At 42.9% G+C, this 11,693-nt stretch overlaps 1 protein-coding gene and 1 long non-coding RNA gene across 5 annotated transcripts in view; both read right to left on the reverse strand.

Annotated features, from left to right (window-relative positions):
* The window catches only part of MICU3 (mitochondrial calcium uptake family member 3), a 43,629-nt gene extending 32,526 nt beyond the window's left edge, over positions 1–11,103 (reverse strand). For 2 of the 4 annotated variants that reach the window (XM_083755795.1, XM_083755794.1), the window contains exon 1: positions 10,477–10,899. In XM_083755795.1, the coding sequence (XP_083611921.1) occupies positions 10,477–10,785 (309 nt within the window). In that variant the 5' untranslated portion in view covers positions 10,786–10,899. Of the gene's footprint in view, positions 1–10,163; positions 10,293–10,476; positions 10,900–11,008 lie in introns of those variants that run through there. The other 2 variants (XM_083755796.1, XM_083755797.1) reach the window with 2 other exon arrangements.
* Positions 918–4,303, reverse strand: LOC310852620. Its single transcript, XR_014568327.1, has 2 exons — positions 3,000–4,303; positions 918–2,928 (listed from the first exon to the last, which is right to left on the reverse strand). It is a non-coding gene; the product is annotated as an uncharacterized lncRNA (long non-coding RNA).
* Positions 11,104–11,693: the final 590 nt, after the last annotated feature.

Below are 11,693 nucleotides of genomic sequence, written 5' to 3' on the forward strand. Positions count from 1 at the left end.
GCATTGTAGCAATAGAAAGAAAACAGCTAACATCTTCAGACACCAAATCAAGTCACTTTTCCCAGAACAAGGCAATTCATTGCTTTCTTACTCAGAAGCAAGTCCTGCTGAATTTTATCCTGCTTTCTTCCAGGAGAGCAGCCCAAGCATATCAATATTATTAACTTTTTCAATGTATATAAATGAAGCTCAAAAACCATTTTGTCAACTCATATATTTCATCAACCCAGCTGTAGCTTTCTTTTAATGTCCTTTTAATTGTGCATTTATGATTATTTGTGTTCATACTGCCATCAGGGCAATCATCCATGATCCCACTTTCAACACTATTTGCGTTTACAGAAGTTGTGAGGCAGGACTACTGTTCTATTTACATACCCTGCAACCTGTGTTGCAATACCATAACTTTTTAAACCCCAGGTGTTCTGGGGTGGTCTTTGTCCAACACAGTGGCATTGGAGAAGCATTTCAGAGCAAGTAATAAAGAGGAAGGAAGTCCAAAACAGATCCACCAACAATGCACTATTATTGTGTGAAGAACACATTGCAGAACACCCACTGTAGAAACCTCCAGGCTGGAAGAGCCTGTGTGATTTACAGTAATTTGTTGGAACTCCAATAAAATATGTTTTCAAAAAGTGTAAATATTCAAATGCACTTGTTCTGCATTCTGCTGCATTCTAATCTTGCCTCAGGCAGTGCAATCCAATGGGCCTGCCATGTTGACAGCTGGCTTCTGCTGTTCTGCCTAGAGAAGTTAGGCTCCTATGGACTCCTATGAGGAAAAACTGTGAATGAAATGACAGCACCCCACCAGACAATGTAGCAGTTCCTCCTCCAGTGTTCAATGTCCCACCAATGACAGAGCCCACCCCTGTATTAGTCAGGCACTGAAGAAGCAAATTGATGCATAGCAATAGGCAGTGCTTTTTTTCTAAAAAAAATATTTAGGGGTACTCTCATTTTCCTACTCATACTGAAATACTGCCCCACAATGAGGCCAAACTTAAGATTCACAAAATGTTTAGGGACATGTGTCCTCCTGCGTCCCCCCAGAAAAAAGCACTGGCAATAGCCACAATTCTGCCAGGGAGGCCTATGACAAGCAATGAGAGAAGCTATATCTGCATTCTTTCTGACATGAGCACATGCTATCAGCTCACTGGATAGAGCAATGGGATGGATACAGACAGCAGGTTCAAGGTCCACCAGGAGGAGTAACAGAACCTAGACCCCTCATAGCTTTTGCGTGTCCCACCAGCAATATCCATGTTAGAGGTAAAAGAAAATAAGCAAGCAGAAATACAACCCATAGCGGATACACCGTAAACCAGCTCTTGAGCTACATAGCCACAGCAACAGATAGGAAATGTCCAATTATGTGTCCTTCCCCTATCTTCTGACTCACTTATAGAGGAGGAACCCTAGTTCCATGAAACAGCCTAGGTTTCACACACAGAAAGTCTCAGGTTCAGAGCCTAGAGTAGAACACGTCTTATCTAGTGCTGACCATTATTAGCCCCAAACTCTGTCATTTTCCAACTGAGAAAAGGCTGCACACAAGATAAAAAGATCTGTTGCACGGAAACCGATGCCAAAAATGGCTAAGAAAAGTAACTCGACAAATATATTCATTATCAATAAATCAAGCATTCTATTTATCATTAAAACATGCAGTTTATTTAATCTACAATGGATCATGTCAAAACATTTACAAGTCAGAGAGAACAATCTTATACCATTTATATAGTGCCGTATTTTCCCGTCTATAAGACGCCCCCATGTATAAGTCACCCCCAATTTTGGGGGACTCAGATTTCAGAAAATGGGAGGAGATGTATCTGTGTATAAGACACCCCCTAATTGTTGACAGTATTTTTAAGGGGAAAAACCCTAGTTTTATACACGGAAAAATACAGCATTTCCGGAAGACAGGAGCTCTTTCACTGCTATGGAACAACTATTGTGTCCCATGCTTAAATGTGTGGGATGTCTACCTCAGTTGTTGGAGCAGGGCAGGATGTTGAAGATCCAGTTCATTTTTTTTATTCTCTCACTCAGTTTTTTTTATTCACAATATTTATATTTACTTGTTACATATATAGTTCAGACAAGGCACTGTATTTACATATGGCAAAGGGAAGGTGGAGGCAAAAAGACAAGTCACACAAGTTCTACTTTTTAGCATGCATTTTCACCTTTCCTTATGTACCTGTGTGGGGCGCTCTGTTCTGGTACCCCAGTTACTGGAGGTGGAATTTGAGTTGTCGAGCACCTGCAGTCCTAAGGCAGGGTTACTTGTGAGAGTTTGATGAAGAGAAGAGTTAGCAATGTGCTCAAGTTTCTATCTGTGTTGTAAGGCCAAGCTGTTTGGGTGCAAAGTGCCCTTTCTCCATTGTTTCTCATCACCAGAGTTACCCTCTTGTACAGTGGTACCTCGGGTTACAGATGCTTCAGGTTACATACGCTTCAGGTTACAGAGTCCGTTAACCCAGAAATAGTACCTCGGGTTAAGAACTTTGCTACACGATGAGAACAGAAATGGTGCTCTGGTGGTATGGCAGCAGCGGGAGTCCCCATTAGCTAAAGTGGTGCTTCAGGTTAAGAACAGTTTCAGGTTAAGAACAGACCTCCAGAACGAATTAAGTACTTAACCCAAGGTACCACTGTACATCACATGGAATAAGAGAGGTATAGCCAGATGCCCTACTATCTGAGTTGTGGTGCCCCCCGTGGGGCTTACATACTGGCAGCTGTGTGCTGAGTTACAACATATCCTAGGCCAGGGGTCAGCAAGCTTTTTCAGCCGTGGGCCAGTCCACTGTCCCTCAGACCATGTGGTGGGCCGGACTATATTTTGAAAAAAAAAATGAACAAATTACTATGCCCCACAAATAACTCAGATATGCATTTGAAATAAAAGCACACCTTCAACTCATGTAAAAACACCAGGCAGGCCCCACAAATAACCCAGAGATGCATTTTAAATAAAAGGACACATTCTACTCGTGTAAAAACACGCTAATTCCCAGACTGCCCGCGGGCCAGATTGAGAAGGCGATTGGGCAGCATCCGGCTCACGGGCCTTGGGTTGCCTACCTCTGTCCTAGGCTTTGTGGTGGTAACAGCTCCCACTGAGCTCCCAAAATCAGCTCCCACTGAATTCAATCAGAGGGAAATCAAAATCCTTTCTGTTCTGCCCAGCGTTGATGTACAGTTGTGCCATTGACAGGGTGTGGCTTTGTATTAATGGCAGAGCATAGGACATGGCATACAGATGTTCTGCTGGCATATATTTGCTGATGGAACGACTATACCAGTGCATAAAGGGAATTACACTGGTTTATCTGTTGTGGCTGTGGTGTATCTGGGGATTTTACAAGATTCTAAAGACTCATAGCCTGCACAACACAAGTATAGGATTGTGCCATGAATTAGTATATGATACAGTACTTTATTTTCACAGTGGGACAGATACTCCATTTGAGATTCTGACTGAAATCACTGTACTATGAAACAAACACATTCTGACCAAAAAGGTAGTAGCTGTATTTTTGCACTCAGCCTTTAGAAAGAAAAGTTGCTGCACAAAGTGCAGGGGACACAAAATTACAGTGCAATGATTATTATTCTGCTGAATTTTACACTTAATATAAAAAATGTAAACACTTTGTGACTATAAAACAAAAATCCTTATGAAATTATCACTTCCAATTTTCAAGCCAAGTTCTTACAACTTTTATCAAAGTTTACTATAAAGGGTTTCTTTTTATTTTAAATGAGCAATTTTCACATTCCTTGATGCAAAGTCAGTTTGTTTGAAATTAGTGTGATTCTGTACAAATGAAGGAAATGAAGGAAAAGAAAACAGTTTTTAAAAAGCTGTGCTTTACTTGGCCTCAGGCTAACATACTATGCTCCCAAGTAGATAAAAGTGGTATAATTTTGTTTGCGTGCTGGGTGGCCAAAAGGTTAAACATCAAATTCTTAGTGTGGGAAAATCCCAAAGCAGACAAAACTGTTTTGGTACTTAGCAAACTCTGGAGCAGAATGTACTAGTTGTCCAGCTATGTGATTTTCTAACTGAAGGATTTTATATAAATATTCTAAAAACACAAAAGTATAAGTATATATAATATTACATTTTCTGTCATAATTTAAAAGGGGGAAGGGGGGGTTGGGTCAAATACGTCACAGTTCTGGTAGTTCAGAATCCTTTCCCAAAAACATTTGACCATACAAAGTTGCCAAACTTTCAATGACTTTATGGTAAAACACATCCTGCACCCAAAATTCTTATTGCTGTCACACTTCTACCAATCAGTATTATGTGGTATTGCAATATATTCACTTTCATGTAAAAAAAGGTAAAGGACCCGTGGATGGTTAAGGCCAGTCAAAGGCGACTATGGGGTTGCGGCGCTCATCTTGCTTTTAGGCTGAGGGAGCTGGCGTTTGTCCACAGACAGCTTTCTACAGTATGGGTAAAGGTAAAGGGACCCCTGACCATTAGGTCCAGTCGTGACCGACTCTGGGGTTGCGGTGCTCATCTCGCTCTATAGGCTGAGGGAGCCGGCGTACAGCTTCCGGGTCATGTGGCCAGCAAGACTAAGCCTCTTCTGGCGAACCAGAGGAGCGCATGGAAACGCCGTTTACCTTCCCACTGGAGCGATACCTATTTATCTACTTGCACTTTGATGTGCTTTTGAACTGCTAGGTTGGCAGGAGCAGGGACCAAGCAACAGGCGCTCACCCCGTTGCGGGGATTCGAACCGCCGACCTTCTGATCGGCAAGTCCTCTGCGGTTTAACCCACAGCGCCACCCGCGTCCCTTGTATGGCTACTGTACTACAAATCTTATAATGCAGTACTTCTTGCCTACATATTCACACGTGAATGTGAAAAATCCAAGGGAAAAAGCTGACCTTAATTTTCAGATCAGCAGATCAGGAATTCACCAGAGTACTTATATATTATGACCAAATCCTGTATGTACATAAAAAGACAAGAGGTTGATTTGGACATAATGCTAACCATCACTTTACTTCCCTTTCTCCTCTCCGGCATGGCTGCGAGGAAGAAGCTTTTGCTTTTGATTAACGACTGCTTCCTTGACTGACCAGGGCCAGACAAGCTATGTTTAATCTTATGCCTAGTGAAAACAAGCCAACTTTACAGTTTACGAAGCTGGATTGTTTCCACTAACTATTGCTTATTTAGGTCTGAATGGCATGGTAGGCTGTGGTTAATCAAAATGGTAGTGAAAGATTCCAATCTCTTCCATGGGGCTGTGCTGGAGAAGAAGAGGGGAACGTGTAAACCTAAACGGAAGGAAAACTTATTCTCATAATGCTAAAAAATGGTTTAGTGCAGCCTCCACCAACATGTCCGCCAGATGTTTTGGACTTCAACTCCCATTAGCCTCAGCCGGCACAGCTGAAAATTGCCACGATTACTACAAATCACAGAGAAGTCACCCTAGCTCTGTTCTGTATCTTCACTAACATTTTATCAGGCTACCTCGCCCTCCCTCAGAACACCCTCTTAAACTTTTTTCTTTCATTATCTATATAGGTTATATAAAGTACCTGGTAAATGTTTTAGGATTTCTATAAAATGAATAAACATGGCAGAATATCAGATTAGGAGAAGAAGAGGTGCTTCATGCTTTCATCCCAGATTTTTCAATACCTTTGGGTGTATCAATATGAAATCTAGAAGTGTTCTAACTATGCTACTTCAGTAGCATTCCTGAAACCCTTCATAGCCTTCCTGACATCAGTGGTTGGGTACTCTTATTTCTCTGTTCCCAGAGTTTCATTGAATTTACCCTGAAGTGTACAAAGCAAAGAATCCAAGTATTGCTTCTAATGGCTGAACTTCCTGCATATTTATTATACTACTCCCTAGCTCCCATCTGAGACCACTTTGATTTTACTTATAAAAATGCTTGTCTCCCAGAACATTGTTTTTTTTTCCTAAGCAGGGGTGTAACGTAACAAAGTACAGTGGTGCCTCGCTAGACGAAAAGAATTCGTTCCGCGATTCTCTTCGTCTAGCGTTTTTTTCGTCTTGCGAAGCAAGCCCATTGACAGCTTAGCGGATTAGCGCTACAGCTGTCAAGCGGCTTCCAGCGATCAGCTGTTAAGCGGCTTAGCGGCTTAAGAAAAGGGCGAAAAAGCGGAAAAAAACCGCAGGGGATGCAAGATTTTTTTCGTCTTGCGAAGCAACCCCATAGGGAAATTTGTTTTACGAAGCGCCTCCAAAACGGAAAACCCTTTCGTCTAGCAGGTTTTTCGTCTTGCGAGGCGTTCGTCTTGTGGGGCACCACTGTAGACTGATGGATGCATCCCTGCTGTACTCTCCAACATGTATACCCCACGAGAAACAGAAACATAGCCATGTCAGTCTGTAGCAGTGACAAGTTATGTTTCAGAACTGTAAACAAACTTAAATACGCAATAATTCATAAACATACTTAGACCTGCACTTAGGAATGCTGCCAAAATAAAAACAGTAAGATAAGCAGCAAATAGAGAAACTTAGAACTGCCAAGAGTGTCTTACCAACTGTAATTTGAATGATTGCTACTGCCACCATTTTTTTTCTTCACTACCACTTTTTCTATAGCGCTGAAGGCATTTCTCCCTCAATGATGCTGCCTTGATGCATATGTGTTTGGTGATAACGTACAAAACAAGATGAGGCTGTACCCAGATATAACCTTGGGAGGCCCAAACTTAATAGCATCTGATCATGAGAAACCAAACCTCGCTCTTTTTTTATCTACTCCATGAAAGTAGAACACTGCTGAAATTTCAACATTGATAAAAAGGTTGTTTATAAATTTTTAACCTTTAATAAGTTTACAAAATTAGGAAGTTAATGAAGCCTATTCACGCAGAACATTCAACATTACACTATATACAAAGTCAGAACAGTGTCTTTCAAGCTCTTTTGAATGCACACTTATTGATTATATATTTAAAACCAGCAAGTCACAGTTTATCATTTTCTATGCAGAGCAGGCTTAGATCAGATAACCGATCTCCGGACATGATTGACCTTAGATAATCCTTTATCCTTTTTAGTCTAGAACATGAATCTTTTTGCGAGTACAATTTGTGAACATTAACACATGAACAATCTGAAAATTGCTTCCATATTCAGAAAAGCTGTTCGATTTTTCTCCTGGAATATAATATGACACAATATCTTGGTGGCTGAAATTTTCTTTTTCAGGGTGACTTTGTTTGATGGACAGGTGAAAGAATTCAATGATGAGACTAAGGTCAGCATCTTTTGGATTCTATTGCATCAACACCATTGTGAATCTGTTCCTTGATTACTTGCGAGTTCACAAAAAAACGAAAATTCATTAGCTGCACTCCTGTACACTGTTGCTATTCTATCTAGGTTGGCTTCAGGAGCATCAATAACAGGGATAAATGATTATACACTAAACTTGTCTCTTGGAGAAAGTTCATCTAAGGCTTCAGGTTCTGTCCCATCACTGGTACAGTGGTACCTCGGTTTACGAACTTAATCTGTTCCAGAAGTGCGTTCTTAAACCGAAACCATTCTTAAACCGAGGCACGCTTTCCCTAATGAGGCCTCCTGCTGCCAATGCCCTTCCACTGTTCAGATTCCATTCTTAGACCGAGGTAAAGTTTGCAAACTGGGACACTACTTCCAGTTTGCAGAGTTCGTAAATTGAATCATTCGTAAACAGGACTGTTCTTAAACTGAGGTACCACTGTATTTTTTTTTTGTACTCTGTTTCTGACATTTCTTTTGACAAGTTATTGCTTTATATCCAGTAGAGTAAATTTTACTTGCTGTTCAATTTCATAAAAATTAGACTGAGTGTTTGATATGAACTGCAATAGTGAGCTGTAAATATTTACACATGTGCTGAATGAAATTTGTGAACTTTGGAATACCTTGCTAACTTGATGAAATTGGTCTAGCAAATGTGTCCAAAGGTGAAGCATTAAAATGAATTCAAATTCTCCCATTTTCTGCAGAAGATCATAGCTAAATATGATTGTAAGCATAACTTTCACTAATAGTTGCAGTAGCTTTGGTGAGCCTCCCATCTTGTGTCTGATAAATATTGAGTAACTTTTGACTCAAGAGACAAGAATTAGCATTGTCCATCTTTTTGTAGAAGCTGGGTTGGGGGAAAGCTCCTTTATCGTGGGGGAAAAGTCACTGCATCTAGGCAGGAGTCAACTATGGTTTGTCCAACTAGATTTAGGGAATGTCCAGTGCATGCAATAAACTCTGTAAACTTGTTCCTTTCTAGAACTTTTTGTTGAATGCTGTTATACTTTTTCAGCCATATTGGCTGCATTGACATATGGTTGTCCTCTACATTTACTGAAATCTATTTTCAAGTTCACTGACGTAGTTAAGTATCAACTCACCAGTGTGAACTTTCAGCTCAAAAAAATTCATCTCGAGAAAACCCACCTCTAGAAAAAAGTACCCAAAAATGACAGTTGATCAACACGGGAATCACCAGGGGTTGAACTGACTGATAAACTAAAATAACCTGCTTGTTTGATGTTGCTCAGTATTGCTTCTCCAACTGTATTAGCCATCAACTGGATAACCTCTTCACATATGGTTTTGGATAAGTATAATGGCTGACTAGAACCTTTATGTGAGCACATGGAAAAGGACTGAATTTGACAACTCAAGAAATCCAAGAAGTTACCATTTTTTGATGAATCAAATGTTTCATCATCTCCCCTAAATGCCAAACCACATTCTTTCAAAAGAGAAGTCACTGGGATAACTCACTGAAGTACGTCCCTCCAGTAATCCTGCTCTGCTTTGATTTGATCTTTGATGTGAGCATTTGACCATAATTTCTTGTTAAGTATGTTAGCATCAAGTTCAAATTATTATTTCCTGTCAGAATGGGATAGTAATGATTCAATGTAGATTTGTAGCTCGTTATAGTAGCATCACTTAGTTTTGATGTAACAGTTATAAGTTTTTTTTTTATACTATATCTTAGTTTTAATGATCATTAATGATAATCTGTATACCATTTTGAGGGTTTTCTTTTTAACAACCAAGCCATGTATAAATTTTATGAAATAGATGAATAAGTAATATGTCAATTGCAGAATACAATCTCCTTCCTAGATTATCTGTGTTGATACTCCACATATTAGACAAGCCCACATAACAAATGCTAAGTCTGAACTGCCCAACTTGGGGTTTACAATTACATGGATTGCACCTTATTTAGCATGCACAAAATTGTAACTGCTTCTCTTGTAAAATCAATAAACATTTTAAAAACTGGCTTTTGACAAACACCTGTACAATAGCCACTGTTACACCTGTATTGAATTAAATATTAATAATTCCATTATTGTTGTAAGAATCACTAAGTACATTGTGATGTCAACAGGGCTACTTCTAAACTGCCCTGGATATTCATATTCATATTTACTACATAGACAAGAATCTGGACATGCTGTCACTAGCTGCTAAGCTTTTAAAATGAGTAACACAGATCAGCTGGCAACTTGATAACCTTTCTTTACTTTCTAACAGTGGGGAAGAAGTGTAACAAAAATATTCTTCCAGGCAAACGTCTTTGCCGATTGTCAAATTTCTTCTTAAAGTAAAAAGTGTTGACTGTCAGAGTGTGGTGGAGAGGATGGAGGACCATTTCAAAACACACAACCTACACAGACAACATTTCGCATAACGAGATGCACACAAAAAACCACTCATGGTGTCTATTTTGCTGTAGGTACAAATGCTGTAGGTAGGTCAATCAAAGCATCCCACCATGTGCAGGTGTAATGGAGCCAGCTGGTGGGAACATCAAAGAGATCATCCAAAGAGGCTGTCTTTTGTATTTTCCTTTAAAATCAACGGAGCTGCTGCATAAGCCACTCTGGGAACCTAAAGAGCTGGGATGAACAAAACAAACCACACACACAGGCTCCACTTTATGGGGGTGGGGAAGGGAGGAGAAAAACGTAGCAAACTGCACGACGAAGCAGCTCCGCTTGACAAGCGGTGACAAGGAAGGACCGTGCCAAGAACAGAAAGGGGAAGAAGAGCTCCGCCAAGGCCGCAGCATCCTTGGCAAGGCGGCTCCCATTTCCCCCGGAGCAGCTCGTCTCGCTTACCCTTTTGCAAAACAGCAGCTGCGCCAGGAGACGCTGACCCAAGCGAAGTCGCTACTGCTGCGGCAGGTGGCGAAGGACGCACTGCCTGCAGAGCGAAGGAGCCGCTTGCCGCACGAGAGTGGCGGCGCCTGCTGCCGACGACGCTCCCGCCCTCTTGCAGGCCGGCGGCTGAGGCGCAGGCAGCCGTGCAACAGGTAAAGCGCCCGCCTCAGCCGCCGCCTGAGCCTGGGAAGCGGGAGCTGAGCTTGGGCACAGAGCATCCCCTGAGGGCAGCTGCTCTGCCGAGCGCCCCTCCTCCTGAGGAGACACCTACCGTCGTATCCCTGGCAGCGGCCGCGACAGGGATGGGCAGCAGCGCGCGGGCCTGGCCGGCCTCGCCGCTCCGTCCCTTCTGCTGAGGTGACGGCCGACGCTCGTAGAAGCGCTGGCAGACGAACCAGGCGAGCGCCCCGCCGGTAGCGCCCGCCGCCGCCGCGGCGCCCAAGCTGCTCAGCGGCGCCGCGCTGCTGCCCGGCGGCCGGGCCCTGACACCCCACAGCCGCCTTCGGTGAGGCAGCTCCGAGTCGTTGCCGTTGGGGAGGCGGCAGCGACGCCACCTCAGGAGACCCCGCAGCGCTGCCATAACTGCCGGCCCGGCGGACTTGACAGAAAAGAGGGAAGCCGCCGCCGTCGTTGCTGCGGCGCCGCCGCCGCCGCCGGGGAAGCCTCGCGAGAGGCTCTCTCGCGCGCGAGTGTTTCCCCCCCCCCCCGAATCCCCGTTATTGCTCCGCCCCTCTCGCTCCCCTCCCTCAGGTCTCACTGTCCTTCCTTCAGACTAATTATTTGCCTCAGGCCACAATATGTACAGTGATCACTCCCTTTCCCCTCCACAATTGCTGGTCTTGAAGGGACCGGCAGGTGCAGGCAGCCCTAGACGTGTCTACTCAGAAGTAATCCGCACTGACTTGGAATTAAAGGGACGGCTGTGAGATTTAGGGTACAAACGGAGGAAGCGGGGCTTCTGCGCCTTTAATAGCTGGGCAGAAGAGGGAATGTCAGCAGGTGCAACGACACACCCGCTGAGATTTCTTATTCTGAACAGTTGTTAAGGGCATCGGAGCCCTGTTCTCTTTTTCACTTGGTCACCCTAGCAGGACTGTGTTCCCAAACCTCGGTCTCCAAACCTCAGACTACAATTCCCATCATTCCTGACCACTAGTCTTGCTAGCTAGGGATGATGGGAGTTGTAGTCCAAAAAAACCCCCCAGCCGGCAACCCAAGTTTAGGCAACACTGTTTTAGAAGTAGTAATATTGGAAACAATGCAGATTATAAATTCTTCAGGTCATGTTTAACATAATTCAATCACCAGCCTACCTATTCTCTTCCTTTAGAGTGTGTGTTAAATTTTCAGACCCAATTAAGAACTGCGGGATTGGCTGATTTGTTCCGGCCAAGGTGATCCATTCAGCGCAGTGCTGCTGCCAGATGTCTCTGGAAAGATCATTTAGGATTTAATGGGGATATTCACCTTCTGCTGTTCACTCTATCA

Source organism: Podarcis gaigeae (genome assembly GCF_964106915.1).
Source record: "Podarcis gaigeae genome assembly, chromosome: 9".
NCBI classification, from domain to species: Eukaryota; Metazoa; Chordata; class Lepidosauria; order Squamata; family Lacertidae; genus Podarcis; species Podarcis gaigeae.